Source organism: Sus scrofa, chromosome 9, assembly GCF_054392235.1.
Source record: "Sus scrofa isolate SSC_HxYL_T2T_F1_AM1 chromosome 9, Sscrofa_HxYL_maternal_Yorkshire_Landrace_v2.0, whole genome shotgun sequence".
Taxonomy (NCBI): Eukaryota; Metazoa; Chordata; class Mammalia; order Artiodactyla; family Suidae; genus Sus; species Sus scrofa.
This window is the reverse complement of record NC_139391.1, coordinates 61,055,211-61,076,097: the sequence shown is the minus strand read 5'-3', so window position 1 is coordinate 61,076,097 and position 20,887 is coordinate 61,055,211. Positions and strand designations below refer to the sequence as shown.

Sequence of the window (20,887 nt, the reverse complement as noted above, 5' to 3'; positions counted from 1 at the left end):
GTCTAAAAAAGGTGTTAATAAAACAGGTTTTATTGTTTGCCAGGGGCCACAGACATGAGGGGGCAGGTATTGTGAGTCAAGGTGGGGTGTCTCCCCATGTGTCAGCAGGGCAGGGTAAAAAGAGACCACAGAGCCTGGTGGATCATGGGCATGATGCCTTGGAGCCCAGGGGCTGGCTTTAATCAGAGAGACGGTGGAGACAGAGATTTTTGTTTAAACACAGCCACTGACAAGACGACACGTTGAGAAACTTGTAAACGGCGCAGCTGTAAGTCCAGGCTGCACAGCTTGGTTCAGGACCTATGCCCTCCCAGGGACGGGTGCAGAGAAGCAGAGGATCGGGGCAGGGTAAGAGCAGAAGGCCTGGCTCCTGTACGTGGCTCCTGAGAGGACCAGATTCTCTCTAGTTCCCTCAGACGACAGGTTTAAGGTTTTGGGAAAGTTGAGAAGTGAATCTGTATTGTCAGCTGGGAGGCAGAGGAATCAACGGGCACTTTCTAGTTCAGCTACCAGCTACTGTGGGAGGGTGCCAGAGCCTAATCTCACACCGCAAGGAACACAGAAGCTGCCTCTCCCACACTCATCCCAGCCCTGCTGCTTATCCAGGGGCAGCTGCACAGGTTGTCCTGTTCCCATAGGGATGTCCTGCACCTGAACTTGGGGTTTGGCCTGGGGGAAAACACCTTCCCTTCTTGGCTCTGCTGCCTCCAGGCAACCTCAAGGGTCATACCAACTATCCTTCCTTCCAGTCTCATGAACCCTGCCCAGTCAGAGGCCCCCTGCTGCAGATTCTGAGGAAAAGAGGGGCCCGTGTTTTCCACACTAATTGAACGATGAGCAGAAGCCAGCTCCTCCGCTTCCCCACGGCAGAACTCAGACTCAACCATGGTACTCGCTGGCCAGGGGGCTCTGCTTGGTCTTTCTCAATGGGAAGAGAGGTCAACAGGAGGCAGGAAGGATGTCCACACCCTTAACAGAACAGGCCTGAGCACAGGGTGACTGTGGGAGACCCCTCTTGTGTGACGAGAGCCTCCACATAAGTGAAACAGTGGCGGCCTAGCCTCTGGTCAGTCAGCTGGTGGGGAGGACAGTGCCCCAGCAGGCAGTTACTCTGAAGCTGCCAGGTCTGCGGAGGCTTCCTCTCTCCCCGCAGCTGCAGGTGGGGAGTGTGGTAAGAGCAAAGCCTCCAGGTGTCTGAGACCAGGCCTCAGTTTCCGGAATGAGATGGAGAACAAGGAGTGAAGAGGGTCCACTCAGGGAAAGGCAGAGAGCGGGCCCTCCCTGGACCTCTTCTCCAGGAAGACGCACCCAGAGCAGGCTTGTTGGGGCCCTGAAACCTCCCGCCCACAGGGCTGGCCACGTCATGCACTGCTACTTTGCTTCCCCACCCAGCACCTGGCTCTGGCTCCCATGTCCCACCCTGATGCCATCTACACGTGACACAGACCCCCAGTGTCTCTGAGCCCAGAGACGATCAGCTAAGGGCCTTTCCACAGCCTCCTTATTGACAAGAGTCCATAGGAGGTGGAGAAGGGTGGGAGCTGGTCCCAAAGGTGAGGGAAAGGCCAGAAAGGGGGTGGCTTGTGGAAGCTTCAAAGCACCACATCCGAGACTCCCCAGGAGGTAGCTTCCTGGTCTTGAGCCCCCGCTGCCAATTTGGCGGGTGGCAGGCCCGACCCCCTCTGCTACTAGCTCAGGGACAGTAGAGGGGACTGTAGGACGTGACCACCCAGGGCCCTGCTGGCAGCTGCACGTCCCAGGGACCTGTTTATGTCCTGAACCAGGAGGCACAGGGAGCGGTGCCCAGGGGCCCGCTCTCTGCACCCTGCAGTTGCAGGCAGCCCCACACGGCAGGCCTGGGCAGAGGGCTCTCCTGGGTCGCTGCCTCCCCCCTGTGCTCACAACAGCCACAGGGTCCCAGAGACATTGCTTCCCCACCCACACCCCTTGGGTTCTTCAGAAAAAAGGATTTACATCAAAACATGATTTGTTTTCTGGTTGCAAGTAGTGGGTAAGCTGAGCCTCCCACGCCCCGGCCGCTGGCGTCTGGTGGCCTGGAGCCGAGATGGAAGCCCAGCAGCTCCCTGGCCCTGGGCCTACTGTCTGCTGTTGCCATCAGACAGCTGGCCCGGGGTCCGCGCCTCTCCCAGAGAGGTTGTGCCCTCAAAGCGCTGCGAGGCGATAGCCGCCTGGTGGGACATGCTCTTCCGAACGATGTCACCCTTCCGCCACAGCACCACCTCCTGCAGGACGGGAAGGGGCAACACAGCTCCATGAGGGAGAATCAGGGAGGGTCCCTGAGGTTCCATCTTCTACAGGGGAATCAGAGGCAAACGCCCCTCTGCTTATCTCTCAGCAAAGACAGCAGCTGCCCAGACCTTCGGGCCCCAGGGCTCCTGCTTACAGTGTGGCTGGAAGGGCAGAGTGGCTGCAGGGGTTGTGCCACAGAAAGGGAACCTTCATCCTTGCTTTGGGGCTCTGGGTAAACCAAGTGGCACAGGGACTAACCAGCAACCCCCACCCCATTCTGTCTGCTTATCCTGTGGGAAACAGAACCTGGAGCCTGGTCTTTGCAGGAATGGGGGAGGGCACACTCACCTGCTGTTTGAAGTAGCGCCGTTCCTCCTCATCGATCAGCACCAGGTTGAGGTAATATCGCACGGAGAACTTCTTGTTGATGTCCCGCATGGTGGGGGTGAGCTCATAGCCGGCCAGGAAGAGCCGGATAGGGATGGACTCCCCTGCAAGGGCCAGGCAGGAATCAGAGTGAGGGGCAGAGCAACACCTCCACCGTACACCCCAGGGTTGGGGATCCCCACCACCACCAAGTGTGGCAGGGACACCCAGGCCAATGCTTTTGCTTCTGGAAAAGTGGCCTGCTGCTGCCCACTGATTGGCTGAAACAGAAACGTGATTAGGCCATTCTGCTCCCATGCTGCCACATCTTGTGAATGTCTCTCAGCTGAGACAAAACAGACTGGTAGGCAGTAGCGGGAAGAACAGCACAGGAGTCCTTAGTTATGCATCTCTAACTCATTTCATGTGCTAGCTGTTGGGTTTATGGTTTTGTTTTTTGCTTTTTAGGGCCACACCTGCAGCATACGGAGGTTCCCAGGCTAGGGGTCAAATCAGAGCTGCAGCTGCTGGCCTAGGCTACAGCCACAGCAATGTAGGATCCGAGCCTCACCTGTGACCTACACCACAGCTCATGGCAATGCCAGATCCTTAACCCACTGATCAAGACCAGGGATCGAACCTGCATCCTCATGGATGCTAGTCAGATTCATTAACCACTGAGCCATGACGGGAACTCCTAGCTGTTGGGTTTTAAAAAGAGCCTGGTTAACTCATCACAACACCTTCCATCCTATTTATCACAGCCACCCTCCCCCATGAAAATATGCCTCCCTTCTAAGATGGGGTGGCAAGGTGTGGTAGTCCAGAAAACAGAAAAGCCTCGCTCTGGCCCCAGTTCTCCACCAACCGGATGTATGACTCTTTAAGTCTGGTGCTTTCTGTGAACTGCCGGAAAATTGTGAAATCAGACTACATAACATTTTAGATCCCTTCCAACTCTAACACTGTGCCTCTCCTAATATAAGCCAATCACAATTAGGGCAGTAATTCTGAGAAAGTCCAAACCTACAGTGCAGCCTAAAGCCAAACAAGAACCCTTTCTCGCTGCGAGCTCTTCTGTGCTGCTCTGCTTGGTTAGTGATACAGGGGGGAAGACCCTGGCCCCACCTGCATAGCTGGGGAATCAATGGAATGAGCAGTCAAGATGGCTCAGCCCTGCCCAGAGGACCTGGCTCCATGTGGAGCAGACTGGGAATAAACTGAATGACTCCCCGGCAACACCAAGCCCTTCTAGATGAAAACCCTTCAGCTGCAGCTGCTGCAGAGCCACAGGAGAATGAACACAATCACTACTCCCCATGATCACATCCATTCCCATGGAACCCAACTCTCAGCTCCACTTATCCCAGAGGTCATGCCAGCTCCAGTCGGTCCCCAGAGCCTTCTGTCGGCAAGAGGGTCTATACTCAGTGAACTCCAAGAATGAATCATTTTACCTGAGATGGAACTAAGTAACAAAAATGACCATTCTGCTTTAATCTCTTGCCCCTTAGCAGCAAAGAAAAAAATGCCAATAGGAAAAAAGTAATAGAATGTTGAAACCGTATCTACTAAACTGCCACTTTTCGAGCCTTATTGTTTTTGTTTTTTAACAGGCATAAATAACTCCTGAGATTCAATCTGCAGTACAAGCTTGTCTATCCACAAGGACCAGATGGGTTTCTTGTTGGTCAAAGGTTGGAAGGGCTTGGATTCCACATACCCAGCCCCCCTTTCCTCCTTCTTGGGACCCACAGTGCATGGAGATAAGGGAACGACAGGCTAAGAGGCCATCTGATGGGGACAGGATAATAATCTCCAAAGCCCCTCCAACATTTTAGGCTGGCCTCGGGGTAGGGGCTCACCTCTGACAGGTGCGCCATCCATGATCTCGTACTTGGCAATGGTGTCGTTCTCATGGTACACATTGGGGCCCGTGCCCGTCGTCTCCCTCTTGATAATGTCGATCTCCATGTGCTTGATTTTGATCCTCACCAGCAGGAAGTAGATCTTCCCCACAATGACGTCTTTCAAGTGGTACCTGTGAAGAGGAGCCAAACATGACCCTCTGCACACAACAGGCCTCTGATTTCAGGAGAGGGCACAGCCCCCACACGGTGGGTGAGGGGTGTCCCTGCCACACTGGCCCAAGTTCCCAACATACTGCACTCTGACCTGCATTAACTTCCCCCCACAGTTCTACACGCAACTTAAAAGCACGTTTTCCTTGTGTGTCCTGTCACCATCTCCCCAGTGCCTCAACTTTTCCAAATCTTCCGCACACGCATTTGTGTTTCTAGATAGCCTAGTGTGAGTAGCTTGGCCCACAAGTGCAGGGACAGGTCCCACTCTCGCGCCTTCCAGGAGCTGGGTCTCAGATGGTGGAGCTGCAGAAGGTGCTCTGTCCATTTATTCCCAGCTCTGCCCCTTGCTGAGGGGGTCATGGGTGTCACATCTGCTGAGCCTTCTGGCATCTCCCTTGGGGCCAGTCAGCAGTAGAGCTGTTCAGTACCCAGTGTGGCTGGTGGAGAGCAAACCTTCACCCTGAAGCTTGGGGCAGGGGTGAACTCAGCCTCCTGTAGCACAGGGGAGGAAAGAGAGTTGGACGAGACAGACGACATAAGCAGGATCTGGGGCGGGGGGGCAGATGCAGGGTGGGAACCTGGGTTCCCAATTTCCTGGCCTGTGTTCTCCCACCACTTCCTGCCACCTTTGTGCCTCCAGCACACCAGGGAAAACATGGACACCTAGAAAAGCACAACTTGGGTCACTCATGGCATCTTAGAAGGAACGCTTAAAGCACTGACTTTCAGGGTGTTTGAATGTTTATAAATCAAATGCCCCTTTAATCTAAATGAAATCTTATGCTTAAGAAACACAAAGGAGCTGCTCTGGGGGGGCCCCAAGCCCAGGCCCTGCTCCTCCTTCACTGCATCTTTCCACTAACCTGCCTCAAACCCCTCATCTCTTGGATGAGAAACCCCAGGTCAGTACCTGCTAACCTGAGCCCAAGTACTTAGTGGCAAGACAGGATGCTGTCCTAAGCTTGTATGGCCTGGGTACCTACAGTGTACCTGCTCCTCTAGGGCAGTGCCAAGTCCAGCCTGTCCAGTCTCTGATGTGCCTGTTACACGCTCAGATTGGTCTTGAACACATTGAGCGCTAGAGGCTGCTTGAGCTCCTATGAGGTGGCACCCCCCACCAGGCAACTGCGGTGCTGGTGGGCAGGTACTCTGGGGACTCCACCCTGGGAAGGCCCAGCGACCCCAAGACTGCTCCCAGTTCGCCCACCTGTCTCACAGGTGGCCTCGGCCAAGCAGGGCCCTCACACTAGGCTCCAGGCCAGAGGCAAGAGAGGCACATAGCTTTCCTGCAGCCCTGTTCTGGGACTGTTCCCAGCCCTTCCCAGGAGAGCCATTCCACTGAGCCTCTGGGTGCTGGCCGGCCTGACGTGAGAGCCTCCCCACAGGGAGAACCCTCCTTAGAGCTCTGTGATTTGTTTTAGCTCTCTGTTAACTGAATACACTTAAACTCTAACAGAGTTTAAGTTTAAGTTTATGTTTAAGTTTATGTTTGCTTTTGCATATTTGATTTTTAAACATTTTCAGTAATGTATTATATTGAAAAGAAAGACACTTGTAGTAGATTTTGGAACTGTCAGTGAGTTCTGTGATTTACAAGTAATTAAGTATTCTGACATTCTAACAGTAAGCACAGTTTAAAACACAGATGGCCAGTTAAAATAAAATCACTTAAAGACCTTTGTAAAAAGGCATCGGATCTTCTTTATTACAACTCATTTTAGTTGGAGGAGGCAGTGAACTAAGCAGGAGTTTGGTCTCCTCACTTTGATTTCTAAAGACACTTGTGAACAGGACACAGATGATAAAGGATGGAATTCTGAGATTATTCTCATCAGTAGAAGGAATTAAGTACCTAGAATCCAGGACAAATACTTTACAGTTAGTTTTGCTTGACTTTGAAAGACATCGTGGGCTGTCTAACTTAAGTCTGCCCTCTTAATACACTTCAGCTGAAGCAAAAAGCAGCTCTCCTTCCTGGTCCGTGTTACTTTGGCCAGCCTGTGCACACATTCACTGGGTTACTCCGTGGGTCAGCGTGGAGCAGCAAGGCAGGGCCCAGACACTCACTTGGATTTGTTGTACTCAAACTCAATGTGCAGACAGTCCTCAATCCCGACCTCCATCTTGATGGACGAGTTCAGCTCTGGGTACGTGCTCAGCGTGTGGACCACGATGTCCATCTCCTTGACAACATCGTTGAGGCGGCGGCTGATGGTGGCACGAAGGAAATACCTAGAGGAGATGTATGTGTGGTGAGAGGATATGCCCAGCCTCTGGACACCACCTTGGTTTCCTCACCCAGTGCACTGACTTGAGAGTGCCCCTTACAGCCATCAGTCTCTGGGCTTCTGCATTCCTTTGAGAGTTCAGCTCTGTGCACCCTCCTCCCAGAAAAACACACTTAGCCACCAAATCCTGCAATTACGACTCCAGAGAGATCACAGAGCCTTCCCCAAACCCTCCTTGAGCCTGCGCTCTGAGCTGGAGGTGAGCTGCTCTCTGCATCCCAACAGCAAGCTACTCTTGCGTCCTCGGTGGCACTTACCACCACCTGCCGCACACTGGATACAGCTTTTATTTCTTCAACTAACTCCTGGCTCTTTGTGCACAGGGGTCTTATACTTTCATGTTTGCCTGCCATTTATTGGACAATATTTGGTTAACAGCATTTTTCAAGTCCTTCCAATTAAAAAAGAGGAACAGGTCACAGAGAAAGTAGGTCAGTGGTTCATCCTGCAAGTGTTTCTTGCCAGACATAGGGTGGCTAAGATGGAGGCTCACGGGATACTCACAGCACCCTAGAGCAGACTGGCAAATCAACAGAAAAATGAGGACATGTGGAAGTGCTCATCAGACGTGGGATCCAGTGCTGTGGGAGTAGGAGGGCATTCAGGACATGAGAGCCTGAGAAGTAAAGTGGCAGAGATGAGAATGAGAGAGCCCTGGGCCAGACAACGATGGTCTCTGGCTGAGCCCAGGGTCATAGAGACATAGCCCTGCTGGGGGGGAGCCATTCCTGACTGCTGGCCAGTGCTTCAGTCTCCCCAGCACTCCGTCCCCTGAACCTAATTCTGTGCTGACACCCAGCAAGGAAAGAGGCGGCCCTCTAGCAGTCTGGACAAGCCCACTATGGTTGGATGGCGAGTGCTGCCCTCCTTTGTGCTGCAGGGACTGCTCCTCAGCTGCCCTCTCCTTCATGCGGGACCCTCCCTCGTAGCAGCTGTGGCTCCAGCATCACCCAACTGCTCAGGTGCCCAGCCCCCTCCCCATGGAGGCAGGGCTTCATAACAGGTTGAAAAGGCGAAGGCCTCACATCAAGATCTGCAACCCTCGGCCTGCTCTGCTTCATGCTGCTGTCGAAGTGGGGGCAATGTCAGCATTTAGACCTCTCTGCAAAGGCTGAAAAAGAAGAGCTGCAGTCCCTCTTCAGACTGCCTCACCTCCCACGGTCCCACACACTGGCCTCTGGTGATAAGTATGAGCTGATCTGCTGACCTCACAGGACAGGGCTGAGACCTGGAGCTAGGTGTCCAGAGGCCCTGGAATCAGTCCCTACCTTCAGAGTTTCCAGGATGGGAACAAGAAAAACAATTCTGGAGTTCCTGTCATGACTCAGAATTAACAAACCTGAGACTAGTATCCATGAGGATGCAGGTTCTATCCCTGGCTTCAGTCAGTGGGTTAAGGACCTGGAGTTACTGTGAATTGTGGTGTAGGTTGCAGATTCAGCTCAGATCCCATGTTGCTGTGGCTCTGGTGTAGGCCAGCAGCTATAGCTCCGATTCGACCCCTAGCCTGGTAACTTCCATATGGTGCAAGTGCAGCCCTAAAAAGACCAAAAAAAAAAAAAAGAAAAAAAAGAAAAGAAAAACAATCCCATGTGCTAGAAAGATGTGTGTTAGTTTTTTAAAACCTGTCACACTGTGTTACATTTTATTCTCTCATCATCCCAAAAGACTGAGAGGACAGGTCTAGAATTAGTCTGAATCTATGACCCACTTCTCAAGCAACACAGCAGGACCACAGCACCTCAGCACTCCTTCGAGGCTTCCACATAGAGCCTCAGTAGGTTCACGTCCACGTAGGGCAGCTTTGGTACCACTTACCGCAGCTTCACATTCTGCCCGGTGTAGGACTCATATGGCTTCTCCACATGGGTGAACTCAAAGTCGAAGGCCTGCGACTGGGTGATCTCTCCAGGCCGGGCCAAGTCCTTCACCAGGGACACAAACTCATGGTGGTTCCCACGGTCATAGTAGAGTTCTGTGGGGAGAGTGAATGCCGGCCTCCTCGACCTGACCCCAAGCTATGGGGGGCCTGGCAAGGGGGATCCCAGCTGCAGGAACCCCTCTTGTGCAGGACCTCCCCCTAGACAAAGCCTCTAGTCTGGTTCATGACTCCCTCTCTTCCTGTCCCCACCAGCACCCAGGCCACTGGGCTCCCTCCCTCCCCCACCAAAACACTGCGCTTGACCTAGAGACCCTGTGACACAGTCAGAAGCCAACACGCTCCAGGACACCAGGCAGCACCCGTGGGGGATATACCAGGGGGCCCACTACTGAAATACCACATCTCTCTCAACACATCTAAAAACATTTCTGGGAGTTCCCGTCGTGGCTCAGTGGTTAACGAATCCGACTAGGAACCATGAGGTTGCGGGCTCGATCCCTGGTCTTGTTCAGTGGGTTAAGGATCCGGCACTGCCATGAGCTGTGGTGTAGGCTGCAGAAGTGGTTCGGATCCTGAGATGCTGTGGCTCTGGTGTAGGCCAGCGGCTACAGTTCCGATTCAATCCCTAGCCTGGGAACCTCCATATGCCACGGAAGCGGCCCAAGAAATGGCAAAAAGACAAAAACAAACAAAGAAAAAAAAAACATTTCTAGCTTTGGAAAGCATATTCATAGTTGTGTAGTCTTACTGTCCTCTTGACAACCTGTGCAATAGCTAGGATGGCCCTATCACCCACTGAACAGGTGAGGAAACTGAGGCACAGCGTGGTCAGTGACAGGCCTAGAGTCACAGGTTGGCTGCAGAGCTAGGATGAGATTTCCCACTGCACTGCGTCTAATTCTAGGATCTGGGCTATTGGAGGTTAACAACCACTCAGAAGGTTTTGTGAGCATAGGAGGAAGGAAAGCAGACAAAGGACTCAGACTAGTACCTAACAGGTGGCAAATACCCCAAAAGTACTAGCTGCTAGTGGTTTTTTTCTACCCCTCAGAGAGGATTCCACATGACCGAGCTGACGAATGGCTGTAATGTTATCCCATGTTATCCCGCATCTAAGGCAGGGGTCCTCAAACTGCGCGTCAGAATCACCAGGAGGCTGTGCTAAAGCACAGACTGCTGGGCCCCACCCCAGCAGTTTTGGATTCCGGGGGTCTGGGGTGGGGCCTGAGAATGACATTTCTAACAAACTTCTGGAGATGCCTCCTGTTCGTCCAGGAACCACAGTCTGAGAAGCACCCCTCTACATCCATCCTCCTCTGGAAACAGTTCTGCTATTTCTTTATTAGGAGTCACACCACCCACTTGTTCTAGATTATTTTATGCCTGTTTATACTCTGCTACTTAAGTATTAACTCTTGCTCCAGACATGTCTTTAGAGATAAGGCCCATGTTGTCAGCTTCCTAGTGCCTAATTCCCAGCTGTGACTCTATGTGGCCATGTCAGTCAAGGCATCACCCTCAGGCATTTCTGGACTCTAGCCCTGCAGCAGGACAGGCCAGCAGGAAAGACATAGCAGGCAGTGTGCTCTCCCGCTTCTGCTGTTGGCTGCTTGGGGACAGAGACAGGTCCACAGGGAGGAGTGTTTGGGACAACTGCCCGCTAGGTCTGGCCCACATCTCTAGAGCACAGCAGGTCATCTCTCTTGGGGAGAGCTGAGCGTCAGGGGCTATAGGACAGACCCCAGACAGCAAAGGTCCAAGCCCTCCCAGGATCAGAGTCTTCTTGGGCCCGAGAAACCCGATCTCTTGGCTCCCCAGAGCCAATGCCATATCCAACCCTGTGGGGGATGACTGGAGGGAGAAAATGGTTTCAGGGGTGCCTTCAGTCTTGCTGCCCTGGCAGCTGGCCCTGATGCCCAGTCCACGGACCCTGTTCTCTCCCAGACAGTGAGGCATCATTGAACAGAGTGGGCTCTGTCCTAAGACCTATCCAACTCACGAAGAGAGCAATAGCGTGGCTAATCCTGAGCTAGGGCTGCCACTTTTGTATGAATCCCTGTTGTTTTCTGCTTTCACAGTTTGTTGCTGATTTCCTAGGTAGCTACACTTGGACCCACCTTATATTACAAACTATCCACCTTCTCTTCCAAGTGGCAAGTGGAATCAGCCACAGGCAGCCCTTTAGAGCATGAGTGATAATAATCCATAAACCTGCCAAAAGAGGGACTGCGGTTCAGGGTGGGTAAAAGTGAACAACCATCATTTGTTTTTGAAACTCCACAACTGGACCCCCATCAAGGTAAGGAAGAGCAGTGACCAGACAGAATAGAGCCACTGGCCCGCCCGTGACAAGGGCCCTCCACTTTTCTTGCTGATCCACTGTTACAGGGGCCTCTGTTGATGGGAATTGACTCCTTAACTGGGGAACCTGGTGCCTCAGTTCCCAAGCACTGGATTCTGGCCCTCATCTCAGGTGACAGAAACAGGCAGAGCAAAGCCCCAGTGTCTGTGAACTTTAAGTGGGAAATCCCAGAGTCAAGAGAAAGATGGAAAGAGAATGATGGGCCACCCAAAGACAACCTGAGAAACAAAGCAGAGAAGGATTCAGAGCCTTCACAGAACACTGAGCTGCCTGTTCTCACCAGCAGGGGAGCCCTGGCAGGAGAAGGCCTTCCAGCCTGGCAGCACGTTCTCCCACGTGTGACGTCACGGAAGAGTTGCCAGTGTGCTATTTGAGTGGGGCCTGACAAGGCTTTTTAATTGATAATTTAAAAGCCATTTGCACTGCTTTTGCAAACATTGTGGGGCAAAGGGGCAGAAACAGCAGCCGTACTTTACTATTTGCCAGAAAGTTTGGTTTCCTCTTGCATAAATTAAAACCTAAAATCCAAGCCTGTTCTAGCAGCAGGTTTAAGCCCTAAAGAGATGGTAAACTGCCTTTTTCTACTCTAAAGATGTTGCCACAAGTTCTCCCTAGTTCTCCCCAACCTCCAAAGCCCTCAGGGACCAGTGTTGTAAGCAAGAAGGAGGAACTGGCAGGTTCTTTGTTAAGGTTACTTCCCTGTCTCAGGTCAACAAGAGGAAATGACTTCTGGAGTCAGAATGTTTTCACAGTGCAACTTACCACCAACAGTTATGGAGTGAATTTGCTACTTTGGAAGGAAACTGAGCCAGCTTTGCATCATGGGATCATCCCGAGAAAGACGCCCTAAGACCCACTGCTGGGCCAGGCTTCACACTGGTCTTGGAAGAAACCTAAGCCAACCAGAGCAAAAAGCCTCTTTCAAAGAGCCTGCTCTTCATCCCAATTTTTCCAGCTGCAGTTTGCTGACCAGCAACCTGGCCAAGACTCCTGCTTGCCACAGGAGCACTGCAGGTCCACTCGGACCTCCTGGGCCTGGTAGATCTGCAGGAGCAGTAACGTCTCTGGGCTGCCCACACCCAGCTGGCCGCTGCTCTGCTCCAAGCCCTGCAGCAACTTATTATTCAGTGAGAATCAATGCATCTAATCACAGAGTGCCTCTCACTTAGCATTGGTGGCTTAATGAATTAAAATACAGAAAAGCCTCTGGAGTCTTCAGGCATAGTCTTGACTGGGGTTGATGGATTTAGATACACCTAGTGGCATTATTTTTTAAAACTTAAAAAAAAAAAATTTCAGAAGTTATTCTTTGGCTTTGGAGTGAGGGGTTTACATATCCACCCTCCTCTGCAAGTGTGACTTTCTAATCACCTTTGGGTTCTTGAACCCATTAACGTCGGAGGTAGCCCAACTCTGCCTTCTACTCTCCATAAGTGCTCCCCTAACAACTCCAGCTAAAACAATCTCTCTGTCTTCAAACAATTACAGAACTTCCCCCAATACCCCTTATATGCCATACTGTGTTCTTCTAGAAACATGGGCCACAGAGAGACACAGGGGATGTCCTCACAACACATTCACTGATGTTGTTGGAACACAGAACAGGTCCTTGGGAAGCATACGGTAGATGCAGGAAGAATTCCAACACAGCTCAAAAACTTGAGGAGGATAGCAGAAAAAGAACACATGTGAATAAATCAGGGGCAACATTCCAATGGCAACATCTGAGCAGTTGGTGCAGAACTGAAGGAGCCACAGGCCTGACAACTCTTATTTCTTATATTCAGGGAGAAATCACCCTCAACAGGGCATAAGAAAGAGCGATGAAAGGAAAACATAAGAGCAAGCGGAGGACATACAGGCCCAATGCTCCCCTCTGTGGAGGTGCCGCAAGAGCTGTCTCTGATCACAGTGGCTTAGAGCAGGGGCCCCAACAGCCCACCAATGCCCCGCCTCTCAACAGAAACCCCCAAAGCAAATCTGCACTCTCCCTTCTTTCCAGTTTATCTAGCTTTATCTAGATGAAATAATAAACTCAGAGAGCAGCTTCTATAAATTCTCAGATCCGACCACTGTATCCAATCAGCAAACACTTCCTGGCAGCTATTCTGTGCAGCCACTGGGACCAGAGGTCAGCCACCAGGACTGAGGCAGCCTCTGGCTTTCAAGGGCTCAGAATTTAGAGAGGGAGATATGCAAGTTAACCACCCCTCCCCCTGGCAAAAAAAAAAAAGAAAAAAATCACAAAGACGCAAGCTTGTCCGATCCCACTTGCAAAGCGGCACCAGTGAGGCCTCAGGAAGAACAGCAGAAAAAATACTCCAGTCAGCCTAGGAAGGTCAGAGAAGGCTTTCTGATGGATGTCATACCTGCTGGGCTGGAAGAACAAAGTAAGAGCTTGGATGGAAGGCCATTCCTCGCAGAAGGATGCTCACACACAAAGTGAAGATGCCAAGACTCTAGAAAGAATGTGATATTTTAAGGAAAGAGGAAAGTATACATGGTAGGCTGAAGGGTTAGGGAGAGACTTGGCTGGAGAAAGAAAGGTAGAAGCAGCTCAGGAAAGAGCTGAATAACTTCTCCCCTTAATCAATAGGGAGTCAACCAAAAGAACTATAAGGAGGGGGCTGGCAGCAGCTTTTAGAAAACTCACTTACAAAAGATGAGCTCAAAGGGAAAACAAGGCAGGAAAGCCAGTTCGAAGGCTGCTACACACAAAAACATCAAAGGCTGAGAACAGAGAGGAAGCACAGATTCCAGATGCCCCAGAGAGCTGTTGTAGAGGACCAACACTGAGCCAGGTTGCTGCCTTGGAGGAGGGTGAAGGGTCTAGATGACTCCGGGTTTCTGAGGCTGGATGGACTCAGGTGGCATGCCAAAATGGGGAACATGGGAGAAGCAGCAGGGCTGGGGCTAGAGCAGGAAGAGAAAGGGGTTTTTGGTTTGGATGGTCTTTGAGGGACCTGCGAGGTATCGGGGAGGGTCTAGCAGGCAGTTGGAAAGCAGGTGTGGAACTCAGAGGAGTTGTCAGAGTCTAAGACACCGAAGAAGTTCTTGCTGTGGCGGAACAGGACACGCAGTGTCTTTGTAGCACCAGGATGCAGGATTGATCCCAGGCCCAGCACAGTCTGGCATTGCCACAGCTGTGGTGCAGGTTGCAACTGTGGTTCAGATCTGATCCCTGTCCATATGCCACAGGGCAGTCAAAAAGAAAAAAATTAAAAAAAAAATTAAAAAAAAAATTAAAAAAAAAAAAAAAAAAAAACACTTTAAGAAGACATTGAAGTGAAAAGAAGAGATAAGGTGGCCAGAGCAAGTTATTGTGTGAGAAGGGCCAGGAGACAAATGGGACCCCTTTCCTGCCTACTCCCAAAACTGAGATGAGAGAGGAGTTTTTCTGAACAAGGTCTGAGCTCCTGTGAAAATTGGGATATGCAGAGGACCCATGCACTGGATCACCACACAGCTGTCCTTGCAAGGACTCTGTGGAGACCCTTCCAGAGGTTTCCACTTGGGGGAGCACGTCTTCTGGGAAAAAACATGGGGAAGAGAGATGGAGGTGGGGGTGGGGGGGCTGGCCCGGTGTGAACATTCCTGTGGACAGTTGACAGCGTAATCAGGCTGGCGTTTTAAAGGGCCAGCCCCTGGAAACTTCTTGATGGGTCCAGCTAAACAGGGCAAGGGAAAATGACAGTGATCATCCTAACTCCCTTTCACGAGTACTTGCGAAGCGTGCCAGCTGTGCACTTCATGGATGTCGACGACCTCCAGTCCTCACAAGACCCTCAAAAAGGTTATAAATGGAGCCTGTGTAATTTAAGTAACCCTCTGCTTGACCCTCAATCATACAGCAGGCTTTTCTAAGAAACGCACAGGTAGGACACATGCATTTTCATCAGGAGGAAAAGGAAATCCATCATAAGAAGGTTAATTACATAAATCACTTTATTCTCAAGCTGCGGAACTCTTCCCAGGAAGCAGAGAAAGAAAAGGGAAAAAGGAAAAAAGAAAGAACCAAAATGAAGAGACTATGGTTTACAAGAAGGTAAATTTTGAGTGAAACAAGAAGGAAGGTGTCTGGAACACAATGATGTCAACACTGTTACCCTCATAGAGTAGTGGGACCACCCTGTATATCACCAGCCCAGCCAGACCTCAGAATCTCACCGAAGTGCCACCCACTTCATGCAGAGTCAGGAAAGCAACGAAGGAGAAAAACCACACAACCACAACCTTGGGGAAGTTACTCACAGCTTCGCTCCAATGCTCTCAGGTCACCTGGTAGAGCCCCTTAAGTACAGGACACAAACATTCCACACTGTGCACAAAGCCTGGTCCCTAGACACGTGATTCTGTAGTATCCTTGCCTTACAGGTGAGAAAGCTGAGGCCCAAAGGTGTGGGTCGATTTGGCCCAGAATACTAGGTATTCCTACTGCCTTTTATTGTCTAGTTGTAATTGCTAATAATTATGTTCGAAGACAGAGCCTTGAAAAATTCTGACCCCTTAATTTAGGTCTTAAGAGCATCATTTCTTTGTGTTTAAGAAGAGGAGTCTGCTGAAGACTGTTCTAATCAAGAGGTCTTAGGAAAACGGGATGGGTGGACAGAAGGCCAACGAGGAGCTCAGTGTGGGACACAGGTACTAGAAAAGGGTGGTCGGCCTCAGGACTCGGTGAAGTGGCCACGACCTGCGGGCGGGCCCAGCAGCACTGAAGGCCCAGTAGGAACAGCGGCTGAGACCTCTCTGGTGGGCAACCAGGATCGCGGGAGGGCGGGGGATTGGAGAAATAGGGAGTTGAAGTAATGGGGGCAGGGGTTAAGGGGAAGGGTTAAGAAGCGGGGGATCGCGTCAGAGGCCAGGGTTTATAGAGGAGTGGGGCACGGGGGTCGAGTGGGGGGGTCAAAGGAGGGGTTAGGGGGTCGAGGGTCAGGGCTCAGGGTCAGGGTCGGGGTGGGATCTGGGTTGAGGGGCAGGTCTGGGGGAGAAGGACTCGGGGCGGGGCGGACCCCGCACTCACCGATCTGCCCAATGAACTCGACCTTGATACCCTGGTGCTCCAGCCGCTTGTTGGGGTTTTTGAGCGCCAGGCTCACCTTCCCGGACACCGTCTCCCCATCGTAGAAGAGGAAGTACTTGTCCTTCTTCCCATCCTCCGTCTTGTGCTCGGCCCGCTTCCTGCTGTCCGCATCGTTCAGCAGGATGTCCACCTCCACGCTCTGCCCGAAACCGAAGAAGCTCATGTCCCCGCCGGGCCGGCCGGGCCTGGGAAGGCCGAAGGGCTGGACTTGGCGCCGACGCCCGCACTTGCCGGGCCGGCGCGGTTCCGGGGACAGCGCAAAGCGGGCGCGAGGCACCCGCCCGCCGGTGCGAGAGGGGCCGACCAGCCAGCCAGCAGTCGGGCCCAGGAGCAGCGCCCGCTGCTACAGCCGCTCAGCGGGAGGCGCCGGACTCACCGCGCGCATGCGCACGCCTCCGCCTCCCCGGTCAGGCCGGCGCGCCTCCAGCGGAGCGCGCACTGCGCATGCGCACCCCCTCTCCCGGCTTTCCCGTAGTTGACATGGCGACCCCGGCTTCCTTCCAGAGCTCCGGCCAGACGTCCCGTAAAATTCAAAAGTAAAGAGGTCCTTTCTGAATGATTTTTTCTGCTTTTCTTTTATTTAGTTAGGTAAACGGTAGGCCGCGACCCATACTCGAATGTGTAGATGTTCGACTGCGGTCTGACAGGTAAACGCGGCCTTTTGACGCGCACGCGAAATGCCGCTTGTCAGAGCAAGCGTGACAATTACAACAGGAAGTACCCTGCCTTAGATTCGCTTCTGGGTGTTCCCTATTTGGGGAAAGCGAGCGAGAAGGAGAGCGTTAGATTTAGCTCGCTTTTCGACACCACCCTCAAGACTCGGCTGGGTCAGCCGTCCTGGTCCTGCTCTCGCTTTGCGCATGCAGCAGAAGACCCTGCTGATTGGCTGACGGACAGAGCCGACCGGGCGCCGTGATTGGTGCATAAGAGTTCTGTTCTCCTTAGCCCGCCGGGGATATCTGGGCGCGCGCGCCAGAGAGAGCTTTGAAAGTTAAGGCGAGCGGCAGTCATGGCGGCGCGGCAGGGCCTGGAGAGCAGCCTACAGCCCTGGAACACGCTGGACCTCAGTCCGGGTGAGGAGACGATGGGAGCCTGGGGGGCTGTGGAGGGTGCTGTGGAGGGCTCGCCCGGGTCAGCAGCGTGGGCGCTCCTCTGGGAGCTCCCTTCTTGGCCTGGCCTCCAGTTCTGCGCGTACAGCCTCTCAGGTCCCGAGGTTTTAGGCAGCGCGTCGGTTTGGTGGGCCGGAGTGACCTCCTGGACTGGAGTGCAGGGGTGCGGCTGGCGTCCCCGGGAGCCCCTCCCTCGTCACTGAAGGACCGTGGGTTCCCCCCGCCCCCAACCGCTGGTGGCAGCGGCGTCTCGTCGCAGACCTTGACCGCGCTGCCCCTGGGGCTGCTGTCCAGCCCAAGCCCCCCCCCCCCATCTGGCCGGCCTATGCACTTGGGGCGCACCTTGCCTCTTTCGGGTGTTGGCACTTCCGGCCCCGTACACTTTCCAGGACCACTTTGAAAACGCAGGCATGACCCACCAAGTCTGAACCTTCAGTGGTTCCACTTGGCTTCCTAAGTAATGACCACATCTTCTGTTTGCACTCAGAGCCTTCACCCAGCCCTGCAGTGATCCTTTCCCGGAGCAAGAGCTCTGGAGTCAGACTTGAGGTCCGTGTCTTTGTCCACCACTTAGCATCCGTGCATCGCGGGCCAACTGGTTAACCCTGCTAAACCTGGGTTGTTTATGTGTCAAATGGGGGTTCAGATATTTATTTCCCAGGGCATTTGTGAAGATTAACTTTGTAACCTGCTAACTGTTGCATCTTCTGTTACCGAACCAAACTTGGGTCCCCTGCCCTGAGCACAGTAAAGCCAATCTGCTGACACTGGGTTGTGTGAAGGAAAGTGTAGCGTTTATTGCAGGGCCAAGCAAGGAATCCAAGTACCTAGTGCTTAAGAGACCAGAGCTCCCCTGAAGTTTCAGGGGAATGGTTTTAAACACAAGGTGAGGTAAGGGGGTGAGATGTGATCAGCTGGTAAATGTTCTTCTAATTGGTTGGTTGTGTGGTAATGAAACATCAGCATCATTAGCCTTCCAACTGGTTTGGGATCTGTGTGCTTATGGGTAGCATTGAATTAACTTCTTCCACCTGTCGTGGTTTCAACATCTGCAAAATAGCTCTAAGGACATGGCTCAGAATATTATCTATAGCCCTTGATAGCCTGAAGGTCCTTGACTTTGTTGAATGGCTAAACTATTATTATTTTATCTTGCTTACTGTTTTCCTTTCTGTGTGCATTTTCTCACTTTTCTCATTAAATTTATTCTTTGACTAATATTTTTCTACAGACAAAAGGCAGATGGAGCACAGGGAGGGTAGGGGTGTGTGTGACTGGGAAGGCTCCATGGGGTCCTGCTCTGTTACACTAACTGCTGAATACATGCTGATACCTCACCCTTCACAGGTGAGCTCAGTGCTGTCACTATTTAGTTGGTTTCTAAACAGATACTTTCTTACCCTTTGTGTCTTGTTATGGGCCCTCTCCCTCTGGAATGCACTCTTCTACATTTCTTTCCCTGGCAACCCCTACATTTGGGTGCAACTGAAGGATTGTCATCCTTCCCACCTCTGTTCCTCCTTCTCCCCCAGTAATATTCTCTATCTATTTCTCTACTGTTGCACCTTTCTACTACTGTTTTAACACCCTTCCATTCTAGACGTGATAATAGGGCCATTTGTTGAATATATTGATTTCCTAACTCCAGATCTATTCTTTTCTCAGCAGGACTTGATAGTTCTTGACCTCAGAAATGAGCTCAAGAAATATGGGTGTGCGTTTACAAGTATGCATATAGGAGTTCCCATTGTGGCTCAGCTGGTTAAGAACATGACATAGTGTCCATGAGGATTCAGTTCAATTCCTGGCCTCTCTCAGTGAGTTAAGGATGTGACGTTGCTGCAACTGTGGCAAAGTTCACAGATATGACTTGGATCTGACGTTGCTGTGGATGAAGCATAGGCCTGCAGCTGCACTCTGATTCAGTTCCTAGCCTGGGAACTTCCATAGGCCACAGGTGCAGCTGTAAAAATAAAAGAAAAAAAGCATATAAAATAAATGCTAAAGGGAGTTCCTGTTGTGGCTTAGCAGGTTAAGAACCTGACATAGTGTCTGTGAGGATTCGGTTTCAATCCCTGGCCTCGACCAGTGGGTTAAGGATCTGATATGGCTGTGGCATAGGCTCTCAGCTGCAGCTCTGATTCATCCCCTAGCCTGGGAACGTCTATATGCCATAGGTGCAGCCGTTTAAAAAAAAAAAAAAAAAAGCATGTATGAGAGAAAAAGGCAGGGGAAGATGAAGGAACTTTTTTTAGGAGGATGATTGTATTTGTTAGAACAATTAAGAAAGGGTGAATGAATAATTAGAGCAATGTAAACAGTCATTGACCTCAGGTGTCGCTTTGTGCTGCACTTCTTTTAGGTTTATTAACTTGGTTATAAGACTTTCACAAAGGGACAGCTAAGGCAACCTTTTACTCACCTTCTCTTCTCCAGATTGAACATTTGGGAAGGATGAATCATCCCCAAACTGTTACATCTAAAGAGTGCTTTTCTTCTTGATATTTTTAGAGGATGACCAACCTAATAGCCAGCTGTCAGTTAATGACTAATAAAAGATTTTCTTAACCTTTTCTGCTTCTCTCTAAATTTGCTTCAATTGTATGATACAGTTAATTGTGAGTTGTGTCTAGTAAATTTTTCTCTTTTTGGGTGTACCTAGAGTCTAAAGCTCATAGGTGTTCTTGTTATAGGACATTTATTAACTTAATTTCATTTCCCGCTAGAATGGGTGGATGCAGTTTGGGAAGTGGAATTCACGGAGACTGAGCCTCTGGACCCAGGCATAGAAGCGGAGATTGAAGAGTCCGGACTGAGGGCATTCACAGACCTCTATGATAGTCTTTTCTCTTTTGCTACTGAAGAGCATGGAGCTACAGAGGTAAAGAAAAAGAAGAAGGAAACAGAGTTCCCATTGTGGCTAGTTCCCAAACCGCACTAGTATGCGTGAAGTGGGAGGTTCTATTCCCTGGCCTTGCTCAGTGGGTTAAAGATCTGGCATTGTGGTGAGCTGTGGTGTAGGTAACAGATGTGGTTCAGATCTTACATGGCTGTGGCATAGGCTGGCATCTGCAAATCCAATTCAGACCCTAGTCTGGGAACTTTCATATACTGCAAGTGCAGCCATTTAAAAAAAAAAAAAAAAGATAAATTTAAAAATCAAACTAGCCATTTAGTGGTTAGAAGTGGAAGAGGGTGAGTTCCCTGGTGGTCTAGTGGTTAAAACATTGCAGCTCAGGTTTAGATCCTGGTCTGGGAATTGAAATCCCACATCAAGCCATTGCATGCCATGGCAAAAATAGATAAATAAAAGTGGAGGATAAAAGTCATTATCTAAATCTTAATCTTTTTAGTGTATAGTTTATAAGGAGTACAATAACAGTGGCATAAATAATGTGGTTCATTTATTGGGATATCCTCATAGCGTTCCTCCCAATGGTTCAAGGTATTAATCTGATTCTGTCTC

General features: G+C 51.2%; 2 protein-coding genes across 7 annotated transcripts in view; one reads left to right on the top strand and one right to left on the bottom strand.

Moving 5' to 3' along the window:
* Positions 1-142: 142 nt before the first annotated feature.
* Positions 143-16,491, bottom strand: VPS26B (VPS26 retromer complex component B). Of its 2 annotated transcripts, none has more exon segments than NM_001137634.1 (6): positions 143-2,243; positions 2,599-2,741; positions 4,482-4,657; positions 6,768-6,932; positions 8,807-8,963; positions 16,253-16,491. In NM_001137634.1, coding segments are annotated over 6 exon segments (1,011 nt in total). In that variant the 5' UTR covers positions 16,476-16,491; the 3' UTR covers positions 143-2,096.
* Positions 16,492-17,291: 800 nt separating this feature from the next.
* Positions 17,292-20,887, top strand: part of NCAPD3 (non-SMC condensin II complex subunit D3) — a 72,686-nt gene continuing 69,090 nt past the window's right edge. For all 5 annotated transcript variants that reach the window (XR_014815609.1, XM_021063171.2, XM_021063170.2 and 2 more), the window contains exons 1-2: positions 17,292-17,385; positions 20,148-20,302. Coding sequence is in view for 2 of the 5 variants with exons in the window: in XM_021063171.2 (XP_020918830.2) it covers positions 17,322-17,385; positions 20,148-20,302 (219 nt within the window). In the remaining 3 variants the exon portion in view is untranslated. The remainder of the gene's footprint in view (positions 17,386-20,147; positions 20,303-20,887) is intronic.

Bases quoted from the DNA above. Each gene is read 5' to 3' on its own strand.
- VPS26B (XM_084974089.1), bottom strand. From the start codon at position 6,880: ATGGACATCGTGGTCCACACGCTGAGCACGTACCCAGAGCTGAACTCG. The intron at 2,742-4,481 runs GTGAGCCCCTAC...TGGCCCTTGCAG, and splicing joins GGATGGCGCACCTGTCAGAG to GGGAGTCCATCCCTATCCGG. The intron at 2,244-2,598 runs GTGAGTGTGCCC...CCCGTCCTGCAG, and splicing joins GGCGCTACTTCAAACAGCAG to GAGGTGGTGCTGTGGCGGAA.